The 13324-nt window shown below is 39.4% G+C and overlaps 1 protein-coding gene across 1 annotated transcript in view; it reads right to left on the bottom strand.

Moving 5' to 3' along the window:
- BRAF (B-Raf proto-oncogene, serine/threonine kinase) overlaps nt 1-13324 on the bottom strand; it is a 375820-nt gene that overhangs the window by 189868 nt on the left and 172628 nt on the right. Inside the window, exon 6 of the mRNA XM_053719002.1 lies at nt 11178-11337. Coding sequence (XP_053574977.1) covers nt 11178-11337 — 160 coding nt within the window. The remainder of the gene's footprint in view (nt 1-11177; nt 11338-13324) is intronic.

The raw sequence follows: 13324 nt of genomic DNA, 5'->3' as shown, positions 1-13324 counted from the left end.
TTCCTGAAATGGAACTGGTAAGAATATCCCAGATAACTCCAGGTCTGAGCAGCGCCTTGAGACCCCAACGGGTGACCAACCGCGCTTCACAAGTACCCAAAACATACAGGTCTGAAACACACTTCAGGAAAGTGTGAGCCTTTACTGGAATAGCTGGAATATGCTAGAGAGAAAAAGACTTCTCACAGGCGGTTTTACTCTGAATCCTATTCTGTACCCCAATCTAAGAAGTTTGGACCGAATTGAACCGAACAAATTTAAAAAAGTCTCAACCTGCCCCTTACCAGCTAAGCTGGAATAAGAGCCGCACCTACATGCAAATTTTGGGGCTGACTTTGATCTTTTAAATGGCTTGAATTAATTTCATGCAGAAGAAAGCTTCCAATTATAAACATGTTACTTGGGGAACAATTAGGATTCCGTTCCTTATTAAGAACAAAAACTAATATAAGCTTAAGATTTACTCTTAGAACTTAACCTTGAAGCAAAAAAACTCCCTTCCCCAGAGTAACAGTTGAAAGAATTGAATCCAATTGTGAATCAAATAATTGATTACCCTTGGAAAAACAGAATTTATGTTTACCTGATAAATTACTTTCTCCAACGGTGTGTCCGGTCCACGGCGTCATCCTTACTTGTGGGATATTCTCTTCCCCAACAGGAAATGGCAAAGAGCCCAGCAAAGCTGGTCACATGATCCCTCCTAGGCTCCGCCTTCCCCAGTCATTCGACCGACGTAAAGGAGGAATATTTGCATAGGAGAAATCATATGATACCGTGGTGACTGTAGTTAAAGAAAATAAATTATCAGACCTGATTAAAAAACCAGGGCGGGCCGTGGACCGGACACACCGTTGGAGAAAGTAATTTATCAGGTAAACATAAATTCTGTTTTCTCCAACATAGGTGTGTCCGGTCCACGGCGTCATCCTTACTTGTGGGAACCAATACCAAAGCTTTAGGACACGGATGATGGGAGGGAGCAAATCAGGTCACCTAGATGGAAGGCACCACGGCTTGCAAAACCTTTCTCCCAAAAATAGCCTCAGAAGAAGCAAAAGTATCAAATTTGTAAAATTTAGTAAAAGTGTGCAGTGAAGACCAAGTCGCTGCCTTACATATCTGATCAACAGAAGCCTCGTTCTTGAAGGCCCATGTGGAAGCCACGGCCCTAGTGGAATGAGCTGTGATTCTTTCAGGAGGCTGCCGTCCGGCAGTCTCATAAGCCAATCTGATGATGCTTTTAAGCCAAAAAGAGAGAGAGGTAGAAGTTGCTTTTTGACCTCTCCTTTTACCAGAATAAACAACAAACAAGGAAGATGTTTGTCTGAAATCCTTTGTAGCATCTAAATAGAATTTTAGAGCACGAACTACATCCAAATTGTGCAACAAACATTCCTTCTTTGAAACTGGATTCGGACACAAAGAAGGCACGACTATCTCCTGGTTAATGTTTTTGTTAGAAACAACTTTCGGAAGAAAACCAGGTTTAGTACGCAAAACCACCTTATCTGCATGGAACACCAGATAAGGAGGAGAACACTGCAGAGCAGATAACTCTGAAACTCTTCTCGCAGAAGAAATTGCAACCAAAAACAAAACTTTCCAAGATAATAACTTGATATCAACGGAATGTAGGGGTTCAAACGGAACCCCCTGAAGAACTGAAAGAACTAAATTGAGACTCCAAGGAGGAGTCAAAGGTTTGTAAACAGGCTTGATTCTAACCAGAGCCTGAACAAAAGCTTGAACATCTGGCACAGCCGCCAGCTTTTTGTGAAGTAAAACAGATAAAGCAGAAATCTGTCCCTTCAAAGAACTTGCAGATAATCCTTTCTCCAAACCTTCTTGAAGAAAGGATAGAATCTTAGGAATTTTTATCTTGTTCCATGGGAATCCTTTAGATTCACACCAACAGATATATTTTTTCCATATTTTATGGTAGATTTTTCTAGTTACAGGCTTTCTGGCCTGAACAAGAGTATCAATGACAGAATCTGAGAACCCTCGCTTTGATAAAATCAAGCGTTCAATCTCCAAGCAGTCAGTTGGAGTGAGGCCAGATTCGGATGTTCGAACGGACCTTGAACAAGAAGGTCCTGTCTCAAAGGTAGCTTCCATGGTGGAGCCGATGACATATTCACCAGGTCTGCATACCAAGTCCTGCGTGGCCACGCAGGAGCTATCAAGATCACTGATGCCCTCTCCTGATTGATCCTGGCTACCAGCCTGGGGATGAGAGGAAACGGTGGGAATACATAAGCTAGATTGAAGGTCCAAGGTGCTACTAGTGCATCTACTAGAGTCGCCTTGGGATCCCTGGATCTGGACCCGTAGCAAGGAACCTTGAAGTTCTGACGAGAGGCCATCAGATCCATGTCTGGAATGCCCCACAATTGAGTTATTTGGGCAAAGATTTCCGGATGGAGTTCCCACTCCCCCGGATGAAATGTCTGACGACTCAGAAAATCCGCTTCCCAATTTTCCACTCCTGGGATGTGGATTGCAGACAAGTGGCAGGAGTGAGTCTCCGCCCATTGAATGATTTTGGTCACTTCTTCCATCGCCAGGGAACTCCTTGTTCCCCCCTGATGGTTGATATACGCAACAGTCGTCATGTTGTCTGATTGAAACCGTATGAATTTGGCCTTTGCTAGCTGAGGCCAAGCCTTGAGAGCATTGAATATCGCTCTCAGTTCCAGAATATTTATCGGGAGAAGAGATTCTTCCCGAGACCAAAGACCCTGAGCTTTCAGGGGTTCCCAGACCACGCCCCAGCCCACCAGACTGGCGTCGGTCGTGACAATGACCCACTCTGGTCTGCGGAAGCTCATCCCCTGTGACAGGTTGTCCAGGGTCAGCCACCAACGGAGTGAATCTCTGGTCCTCTGATCTACTTGTATCGTCGGAGACAAGTCTGTATAATCCCCATTCCACTGACTGAGCATGCACAGTTGTAATGGTCTCAGATGAATTCGCGCAAAAGGAACTATGTCCATTGCCGCGACCATCAAACCTATTACTTCCATGCACTGCGCTATGGAAGGAAGAAGAACAGAATGAAGTACTTGACAAGAGCTTAGAAGTTTTGATTTTCTGGCCTCTGTCAGAAAAATCCTCATTTCTAAGGAGTCTATTATTGTTCCCAAGAAGGGAACTCTTGTTGACGGAGATAGAGAACTTTTTTCTACGTTCACTTTCCACCCGTGAGATCTGAGAAAGGCCAGGACAATGTCCGTATGAGCCTTTGCTTGTGGTAGGGACGACGCTTGAATCAGTATGTCGTCCAAGTAAGGTACTACTGCAATGCCCCTTGGTCTTAGCACCGCTAGAAGGGACCCTAGTACCTTTGTGAAAATTCTTGGAGCAGTGGCTAATCCGAATGGAAGTGCCACAAACTGGTAATGCTTGTCCAGAAAGGCGAACCTTAGGAACCGATGATGTTCCTTGTGGATAGGAATATGTAGATACGCATCCTTTAAATCCACCGTGGTCATGAATTGACCTTCCTGGATGGTAGGAAGAATTGTCCGAATGGTTTCCATTTTGAACGATGGAACCTTGAGAAATTTGTTTAGGATCTTGAGATCTAAGATTGGTCTGAATGTTCCCTCTTTTTTGGGAACTATGAACAGATTGGAGTAGAATCCCATCCCTTGTTCTCCTAATGGAACAGGATGAATCACTCCCATTTTTAACAGGTCTTCTACACAATGTAAGAATGCCTGTCTTTTTATGTGGTCTCAAGACAATTGAGACCTGTGGAACCTCCCCCTTGGGGGTAGCTCCTTGAATTCCAGAAGATAACCTTGGGAGACTATTTCTAGCGCCCAAGGATCCAGAACATCTCTTGCCCAAGCCTGAGCGAAGAGAGAAAGTCTGCCCCCCACCAGATCCGGTCCCGGATCGGGGGCCAACATCTCATGCTGTCTTGGTAGCAGTGGCAGGTTTCTTGGCCTGCTTACCTTTGTTCCAGCCTTGCATTGGCCTCCAGGCTGGCTTGGTTTGAGAAGTATTACCCTCTTGCTTAGAGGATGTAGAACTTGGAGCTGGTCCGTTTCTGCGAAAGGGACGAAAATTTGGTTTATTTTTAGCCTTAAAAGACCTATCCTGAGGAAGGGCGTGGCCCTTACCCCCAGTGATATCTGAAATAATCTCTTTCAAGTCAGGGCCAAACAGCGTTTTCCCCTTGAAAGGTATGTTAAGCAATTTGTTCTTGGAAGACGCATCCGCTGACCAAGATTTTAGCCAAAGCGCTCTGCGCGCCACAATAGCAAACCCCGAATTTTTCGCCGCTAATCTAGCCAATTGCAAAGTGGCGTCTAAAGTAAAAGAGTTAGCCAATTTAAGAGCATGAATTCTGTCCAAAATCTCCTCATAGGAAGAATCTTTATTGAGCGACTTTTCTAGTTCATCGAACCAGAAACACGCTGCTGTAGTGACAGGAACAATGCATGAAATTGGTTGTAGAAGGTAACCTTGCTGAACAAACATCTTTTTAAGCAAACCCTCTAATTTTTTATCCATAGGATCTTTGAAAGCACAACTATCTTCTATAGGGATAGTAGTGCGTTTGTTTAGAGTAGAAACCGCCCCCTCGACCTTGGGGACTGTCTGCCATAAGTCCTTTCTGGGGTCGACCATAGGAAACAATTTCTTAAATATAGGGGGAGGGACAAAAGGTATGCCGGGCCTTTCCCATTCTTTGTTTACAATGTCCGCCACCCGCTTGGGTATAGGAAAAGCTTCGGGGGGCCCCGGGACCTCTAGGAACTTGTCCATCTTACATAATTTCTCTGGAATGACCAAATTGTCACAATCATCCAGAGTAGATAACACCTCCTTAAGCAGAGCGCGGAGATGTTCCAATTTAAATTTGAATGTAATCACATCAGGTTCAGCTTGTTGAGAAATTTTCCCTGAATCTGAAATTTCTCCCTCAGACAAAACCTCCCTGGCCCCCTCAGACTGGTGTAGGGGCATGTCAGAACCATTATCGTCAGCGTCCTCATGCTCTTCAGTATTTTCTAAAACAGAGCAGTCGCGCTTTCGCTGATAAGTGGGCATTTTGGCTAAAATGTTTTTGATAGAATTATCCATTACAGCCGTTAATTGTTGCATAGTAAGGAGTATTGGCACACTAGATGTACTAGGGGCCTCCTGTGTGGGCAAGACTGGCGTAGACAAAGGAGGGGATGATGCAGTACCATGCTTACTCCCCTCACTTGAGGAATCATCTTGGGCATCATTTTCTCTAAATTTTTTGTCACATACATCACATCTATTTAAATGAGAAGGAACCTTGGCTTCCTCACATACAGAACATAGTCTATCTGATAGTTCAGACATGTTAAACAGGCATAAACTTGATAACAAAGTACAAAAAACGTTTTAAAATAAAACCGTTACTGTCACTTTAAATTTTAAACTGAACACACTATTACTGAATATGTGAAAAAGTATGAAGGAATTGTTCAAAATTCACCAAAATTTCACCACAGTGTCTTAAAGCCTTAAAAGTATTGCACACCAAATTTGAAAGCTTTAACTCTTAAAATAACGGAACCGGAGCCGTTTTATATTTAACCCCTATACAGTCCCTGGTATCTGCTTTGCTGAGACCCAACCAAGCCCAGAGGGGAATACGATACCAAATGACGGCTTCAGTAAGCTTTTTCTATGTATCTGAGCTCCTCACACATGCATCTGCATGCCTTGCTTCCCAAAAACAACTGCGCATTAGTGGCGCGAAAATGAGGCTCTGCCTATGATTAGAGAAGGCCCCCAGAGAAAAAGGTGTCCAATACAGTGCCTGCCGGTTATTCAACATAATTCCCAAGAATAAAATAACTCCTCAAAGCTATAAACTATTAAAAATGCTTATAAATCAATCGTTTTAGCCCAGAAAAATGTCTACCAGTCTTTAAAGCCCTTGTGAAGCCCTTTATTCTTATTTAATAAAAATGGCTTACCGGATCCCATAGGGAAAATGACAGCTTCCAGCATTACCAAGTCTTGTTAGAAATGTGTCATACCTCAAGCAGCAAAAGTCTGCTCACTGTTTCCCCCAACTGAAGTTAATTCCTCTCAACAGTCCTGTGTGGAAACAGCCATCAATTTTAGTAACGGTTGCTAAAATCATTTTCCTCTTACAAACAGAAATCTTCATCTCTTTTCTGTTTCAGAGTAAATAGTACATACCAGCACTATTTTAAAATAACAAACTCTTGATTGAAGAATAAAAACTACATTTAAACACCAAAAAACTCTAAGCCATCTCCGTGGAGATGTTGCCTGTACAACGGCAAAGAGAATGACTGGGGAAGGCGGAGCCTAGGAGGGATCATGTGACCAGCTTTGCTGGGCTCTTTGCCATTTCCTGTTGGGGAAGAGAATATCCCACAAGTAAGGATGACGCCGTGGACCGGACACACCTATGTTGGAGAAAAAAGAAATATGGATTTTAGAAATCAAATTAGCATTCCAAGATTTAAGTCACAAAGTTCTTCTAGCTAAAATCGCTAAAGACAGATTTAACCTCAATTGTGAAAATATCAAAAAAATGACGACACAAATGAAATTATTAGCATGTTGATCAATTTAACAATGCTAAACAAATCATAATCCAATACTTGTTGCACTAAAGTATCCAACCAGAAAGTTGAAGCAGTTGCAACATCAGCCAAATAAATTGCAGGCCTAAGAAAAGGATCTGAAAATAAAATCATTTTCCTTAGATAAGATACAAGTTTCCCATCTGAAGGAACTTAAAAAATAAATACTGTTTTCTATAGGAATAGTAGTATGTTTAGCAAGAGTAGAGATAGCCCCGTTAACTTTGGGGATCTTTCCCTAAAACTCTAAACTAACTGCTGGCAAAGGATACAATTTAAAAACCTTAAAGAAGGAATAAAAGAAGTCCCAGGCCTATTCCATTCCCTAGTAACAGGAACTGGAAAAAAACCTCTGAAGAAAAGACAGGAGGTTAATAAGCAGAATTTAAATGTTAGCTAGTCTTAAAATCAAAAGAACTAGTCCCCTCAATATTCAATATAATCAACACCTTTTCAACAAAGAACGAATGTACTCTATTTAAAAGTAAAAAGTAGATTTGTTAGTGTCAATATCTGATGAAGTATATTCTGAATGAGTTAAAACATCATCAGAGAAGGATAATTCAGTATGTTAACGGTCATTTGAAAATTTATCAACTAAATGAGAAGTTTAAAAAAGACCTATAAATTTTATTAGAAGGCGGGATGGCAGACAAAGTCTTTAGGATAGAATCAGAAAAATATTCTTATAAATTCCTAGGTATATCTTGTACATTAGATGTAAAAAGAATAGCAATAGATAATGCATTAATACTAATGGACTCTGAATGTAAAAGTTTATAATAACTTATTACAAACCATAGCTAAAGATAAAAATTCATAACAGAAAAATAAATGAACTTAGCTTTGAAAGGACTGATAACAGTCATCAGGAATCCAACAGTATTTTCTGATACAGGAACAGTTTTTAAGATATCTTGCAAATGTAAGAGAAAAAACACAACATATAAAGCAAAATATAAACTTCCTTAAATGACAGTTTCAGGAATGGGAAAAAAATGCAAACAAAATAAGCCTCTGAAAACCAGAAGCAGAATGAAATAAAGACTTAAATAATATCAGAAATCTGGCGCCAAGTATGACGCCCACAACTGACAAAATATTTTTATTTTTTTTGGCGCCAAGAAAGTCTGTAACAGACACGAGCGTCATAGATTACGCAACTATGTGAAAATTCTCTGCGCCAACTAAGACGCCGGAAATGTCGAAAATACGTCAACAAACATAATTTTCGCGCCAAAAAAGTCTCATGCCAAAAATGACGCAATAAATTATAGTATTTTGCGCACCCGCGAGCCTAACAGCCCGCAATTTAGAAAGAAAGTCAATTGAAAAATTTAAGGTAAGAAACATTTTTTTTATTTTTTTATGCATTTCCCAAAAAATGAAACTGACAGTCTGTAAGAAGGAAATATACTGATTAACCTGAATCATGGCAAATATAAGTATAAAACATATATTTAGAACTTTACATATAAAGTGCCAAACCATAGCTGAGAGTGTCATAAATAAAAGGAAATATACTTACCAAAAGACACTCCTCTACATAAAGTAGATAGCCAAACCAGTACTGAAACGAGAATCAGTGGAGGTAATGGTATATAAGAGTATATCGTCGATCTGAAAAGGGAGGTAGGAGAAGAATCTCTACGATCGATAACAGAGAACCTATGAAATAGATCCCCGTTAGGATGACCATTGCATTCAATAGGTAATACTCCCTTCACATCCCTCTGTCATTCACTGCACTCTGAGAGGAAACCGGACTTCAGCATGGTGCAAAGCGCATATCAACGTAGAAATCTAGCACAAACTTACTTCACCACCTCCATAGGAGGCAAAGTTTGTAAATTGTGGGTGTGGTGGGGGGTGTATTTATAGGCATTTTGAGGTTTGGGAAACTTTGCCCCTCCTGGTAGGAATGTATATCCCATACGTCACTTGCTCATGGACTCTTGCCAATTACATGAAAGAAATAACAGCTTAAACAATGAAAATAACACACTTAGCTTTGTAGAATTGTGTTCCAGGGAATCATAGTTTCTACAGTAACATCAGAGTCAGGATCAGAATGAGACATCTCGCAAAATGTAACCGAAAAAGAAAAAGAACATTAGGCAAAACATTCAATTTCCACAATGTAACAGTTTCAGTAGAGGAAAAACTAAAGCAGGCATAACAGCTTTTAAAGTTCATGAAAACAGCGAGCAATAGAGGGAGAGGGATACAATAAAAATTTGGCGCCAAGAATGACGCATTACACAAAAAGAAGTTAAAAAAAAATTGGTGCAAAATTAACACCAGGAAATGACACAACTCACATCATAACAAAACGTGATTTCACGTCAAAATAACTGGCGTCAACAAAGACGCAGGAAATTACTAAATTTGCGCCATCAAAGGCGCAACTTTGCGCCAAGAATCACGCAATAAAAAACTGCATTTTGCGCCCTCGCAAGCCTAGATTTGCCCGCAAAAAACTGAAAGTCAAATTAGAAAAAGACTGTACCCCAGGTAAGAAAAAAGTTTAAATAAACTTCCCAAACATGATTTATATTAAACCCACTAGCTGTTCCCAACAGGTGGATACTCACAAGGTGTAAAGCACACTATAGTGCAATTGAAGCACGCTGGGTATATTGTAGTGGCCCAGCGCACATCAAGACCAAGGTGGTTCTCTGCTCCAAAATCTTTTTTGGCAGTAAATGATGAAAAGGAGACTCCAGTATAAAAAATTACTTTATAGAAAAAGTATTTAAAAACAATTTACAAATAAAATGAATATCATCAGTATAACACGCTACGCGTTTCTCAGCGCTAACCACGCTGTTTCCTCAGACAGGTAACAGGAAACAGCGTGGTTAGCGCTGAGAAACTCGTAGCGTGTTATACTGATGATATTTGTTCATTTTATTTGTAAATTGTTTTTAAATACTTTTTCTATAAAGTAATTTTTTATATTTGAGTCTCCTTTTCATCATTTACTGCCAAAACGATTTTGGAGCAGAGAACAACCTTGGTCTTGATGTGCGCTGGGCCACTACAATATACCCAGCATGCTTTAATTGCACTATAGTGTGCTTTACACCTTGTGAGTATCCACCTGTTGGGAACAGCTAGTGGGTTTAATATAACTTACTGATCTGCACTAGGAGTCGCCCTCTTTATTTTTCCCACTTTTCAGACTGCAGAAATCGTTGTTACCAGGAGGAGCTGCCCTTGCATTGGTGCACAGTCTACTGGGACACTGCAGAGTTCCCAGACCGCTTACCTAGGCAATATCTTTGCCTTTAGAAATTGTGAGTACCATTCTACTTTATGAGAATTACCTTATTATATACTGGCTACACTAGGAGGCGCCCTCTCTCTTCTTTTATGATTCCTATACTGAAACTGTTTAGACTGCAAAGGGAAATACACAGACCTGACTCATGGCAAATATAAGTAAAATACATATATTTAAAACTTTATATTAATACATAAAGCGCCAAACCATAGCTGAGAGTGTCTTAAATAAAACTGTAGAAAAGTCAGAAATTGCCCAAGCACCAAGGGTGTAGCAAAACTTGTTTGCAGGTGTGCCAACTATTGGACCTGCACCAAGGTCCCAAGAAAACAGTACAAAAATAATAGTATAGCTGCACCACCAATTGTATTAAAACATCATGTTTTTATTTAGCCACTAAAATAAATACATGATGTTTTAATACAATTGGTGGTGCAGCTATACTATTATTTTTGGAGTGTCTTAAATAAAGATACAGTACATACTTACCGAAAGACACCCATCCACATATAGCACATAGCCAAACCAGTACTGAAAACTATCAGCAGCGGTAATGGTATATAAGCATATATCGTTGATCTGAAAAGGGAGGTAGGAGATAAATCCCTAAAACCGATAACAGAGAACCCTTGAAAAGATTTCCAGTTAGAGAAACCATAAAATCAATAGGCGATACTCTCTTCACATCCCTCTGACAAACACTGAACTCAGAGGAATTGGGCTTCAGAATGCTTAGAAGCGCTTATCATAGAAAAAAAATCATAAAAACTAAGCACACACTTATCTAGCACAAACTTACTTTACCACCTCCATAGAAGGCAAAGTTTGTAAAACTGAGTCGTGGGTGTGGTGGGAGGTGTATTTATAGGCATTTGAGGTTTGGGAAACTTTGCCCCCTCCTGGTAGGAAAGTATATCCCATTTGTCACTAGCTCATGGACTCTTGCCAATTACATGAAAGAAATCTAAAATATAAACAGTCCTAGTAGTACTACTGCGTAATTTTGCTAATGAGCATCACTCGTGCTTTCATTCAGCACAAATAAATATGATTATGCACAGGCATATCGCCATTTGTATATGCATTGTGAGTACCACTGCTGATCACATTCTGAAACCTAAAAATCATATGCTATTTTTACAGTTACATGTCCAAATAATTAACAGCAGCAAATCTAAATGGCTATAAGCTAGACTTCCACGTAGACACAGATAATACACAGTTGTGAAGTTAATACAAAATTGGCCTAAAACAGGTTTAGAAAATTAAAAACTTACATCAATGTTGACTGGCTCTATGGTGTTTATGTGCACATTTGGGGCTGAAGATGAACGATCCCGCTGGCCAAACTGATTTCTGTGGTCTTCATCAGCTGGTCGGAAAGGCTGAGGGATTGGTATGGATTTGGACGGAGAACTACTTGGGAGACAGGTGGGCCTGGGAAATAAAGCCAAAAAAAAAAAAAAAAAATTATGATGCTTAGTACATTTAAGTAAAAAGACTTAATGGCTACAGAAAACCCTTCTCCCAATCAAAAAGCTTTTATCAATCACACCCTAAAAACAAACCAAGTGAAGAGCACATTAACAGCTATTCCTTTGTAACAATACTTAAAGGGACACTGAACCCAATTTTTTTTCTTTCGTGATTCAGATAGAGCATGCAATTTTAAGCATCTTTCTAATTTACTCCTATTATCAATTTTGTTTCATTCTCTTGCTATCTTTATTTTAAAAAGACGACATCTAAGCTAAGGAGCCAGACAATTTTTGGTTCAGACCATAGACAGCACTTGTTTATTGGTAGGTGAATTTATCCACCAATCAGCAAGAACAACCCAGGTTGTTCACCAAAAATGGGCTGGCATCTAAGCTTACATTCTTGCTTTTCAAATAAAGATACCAAGAGAATGAAGAAAAATTAATAGGAGTAAATTAGAAAGTTGCTTAAAATTGCATGCTCTATCTGAATCATGAAAGAAAACATTTGGTTTCAGTGTCCCTTTAAAGGACCAGTTAATACAGTAGATGTGTATAATCATACATTATAAAAGGCCATGCAATAGCGTTTAGCCTGAACTTCAAATAAGTAGATTTTTTTCTGACAAAGTAATGACTACTTTCACTCCCCCTGCACCATGTGACGGCCATCAGCCAATCATAATTGCATATATGTATATTCTGTGAATTATTGCACATGCAGTAGGAGCTGGTGACTCAAAAAGTGTAAATATAAAAATACTGTGCACATTTTGTTAATGGAAAAGTAAATTGGAAAGGTGTTTACAATTGAATGATCTATCTGAATCATGAAAGTTTAATTTTGACTTAAGTGTCCCTTTAACTAAAATGTACTTTGAATCCCTCCCTCCAACTAGCTCACTTCTACAAAAAAGGCAAAAGAGTGCATTTTATATTAAACTGTGTGAGCTTTTAATATAAATTACATTTTCTGTAATAAAACAACATTGCAATATAATTCCATTATGTATGTTGACCCCCCTTTTCTGTAATATAAAATTCTAAAAAAAAATGTGGGCTTTCCATTTGCCTTTGCAGGAGTTAAACACATAATTATGCATATAAACGCACAATATAGTATTTTATTTTCACACTTTTATGTCACTTTAAATGTCCATAAGTCATTTTTTTCTCTTTGATTTCCAAGATGATAAATACACGCACACCTTGTGTAATAAATTCTCTAAGCTGCAATTTTAACTGAGCTTTGCTAGAGCACATTTTATCTTTAAATGTATTGTGATAATCTTCAATGACACACTGCTGAAGCTGAAAAATGATTGTCAAGTTGATAAATTACTACTTCACATTAATAAATCAGACTTAATATGATCATCTCTCTAATCATTAAAATTCATTATCTCAGTCTTCCTCCGAAGGAAAAAGTGGTGTGAGAAGCTGCAGCCAAATAAATGACAAAGTGGAAGTATTACACAACACACCACAATATAGGTCCAGCAGCCGAGAATATATATGAGGGGTGCAAGCTGTCAGGAGCCACTGGCCAACTCCCAAAACATCAAACATGCATGATTAAAGGGTTGACCCCCCGAAACGTTGCTGTTTTTTTACTTGTCTCTCCAGTAAAGCTTTGAACTTCATTGGGGTGCTGCGGCTTTGTTTGATAAAGTGGAAGTAAAGTATTTATTTATTTTTTATAAAAAAAAAATTTTTAAATAATGGGGGGAAAAAAAGTTTTAAAAAAGGGACAGCAGGACTTCCGGTGGGCTCTGTATACAATTCTATACTAAAATTAACTTTACGTGCCACACTGGCTCCCAAACCCTTCCTTGGCTCTCTTTAGTAGCCTGGAGGTATCGAGCAGCATAGATACCGCAGTTTGTGAGGCCAACCAACGCTAACCTCACCACCGGAACGACAGCAGCGAAAGTGCCGGTCGCCAT

Source organism: Bombina bombina, chromosome 6 (genome assembly GCF_027579735.1).
Source record: "Bombina bombina isolate aBomBom1 chromosome 6, aBomBom1.pri, whole genome shotgun sequence".
Classification (NCBI taxonomy): Eukaryota; Metazoa; Chordata; class Amphibia; order Anura; family Bombinatoridae; genus Bombina; species Bombina bombina.
The sequence above is the reverse complement of the archived record's forward strand: the minus strand, read 5'-3'. Positions and strand labels throughout refer to the sequence as shown.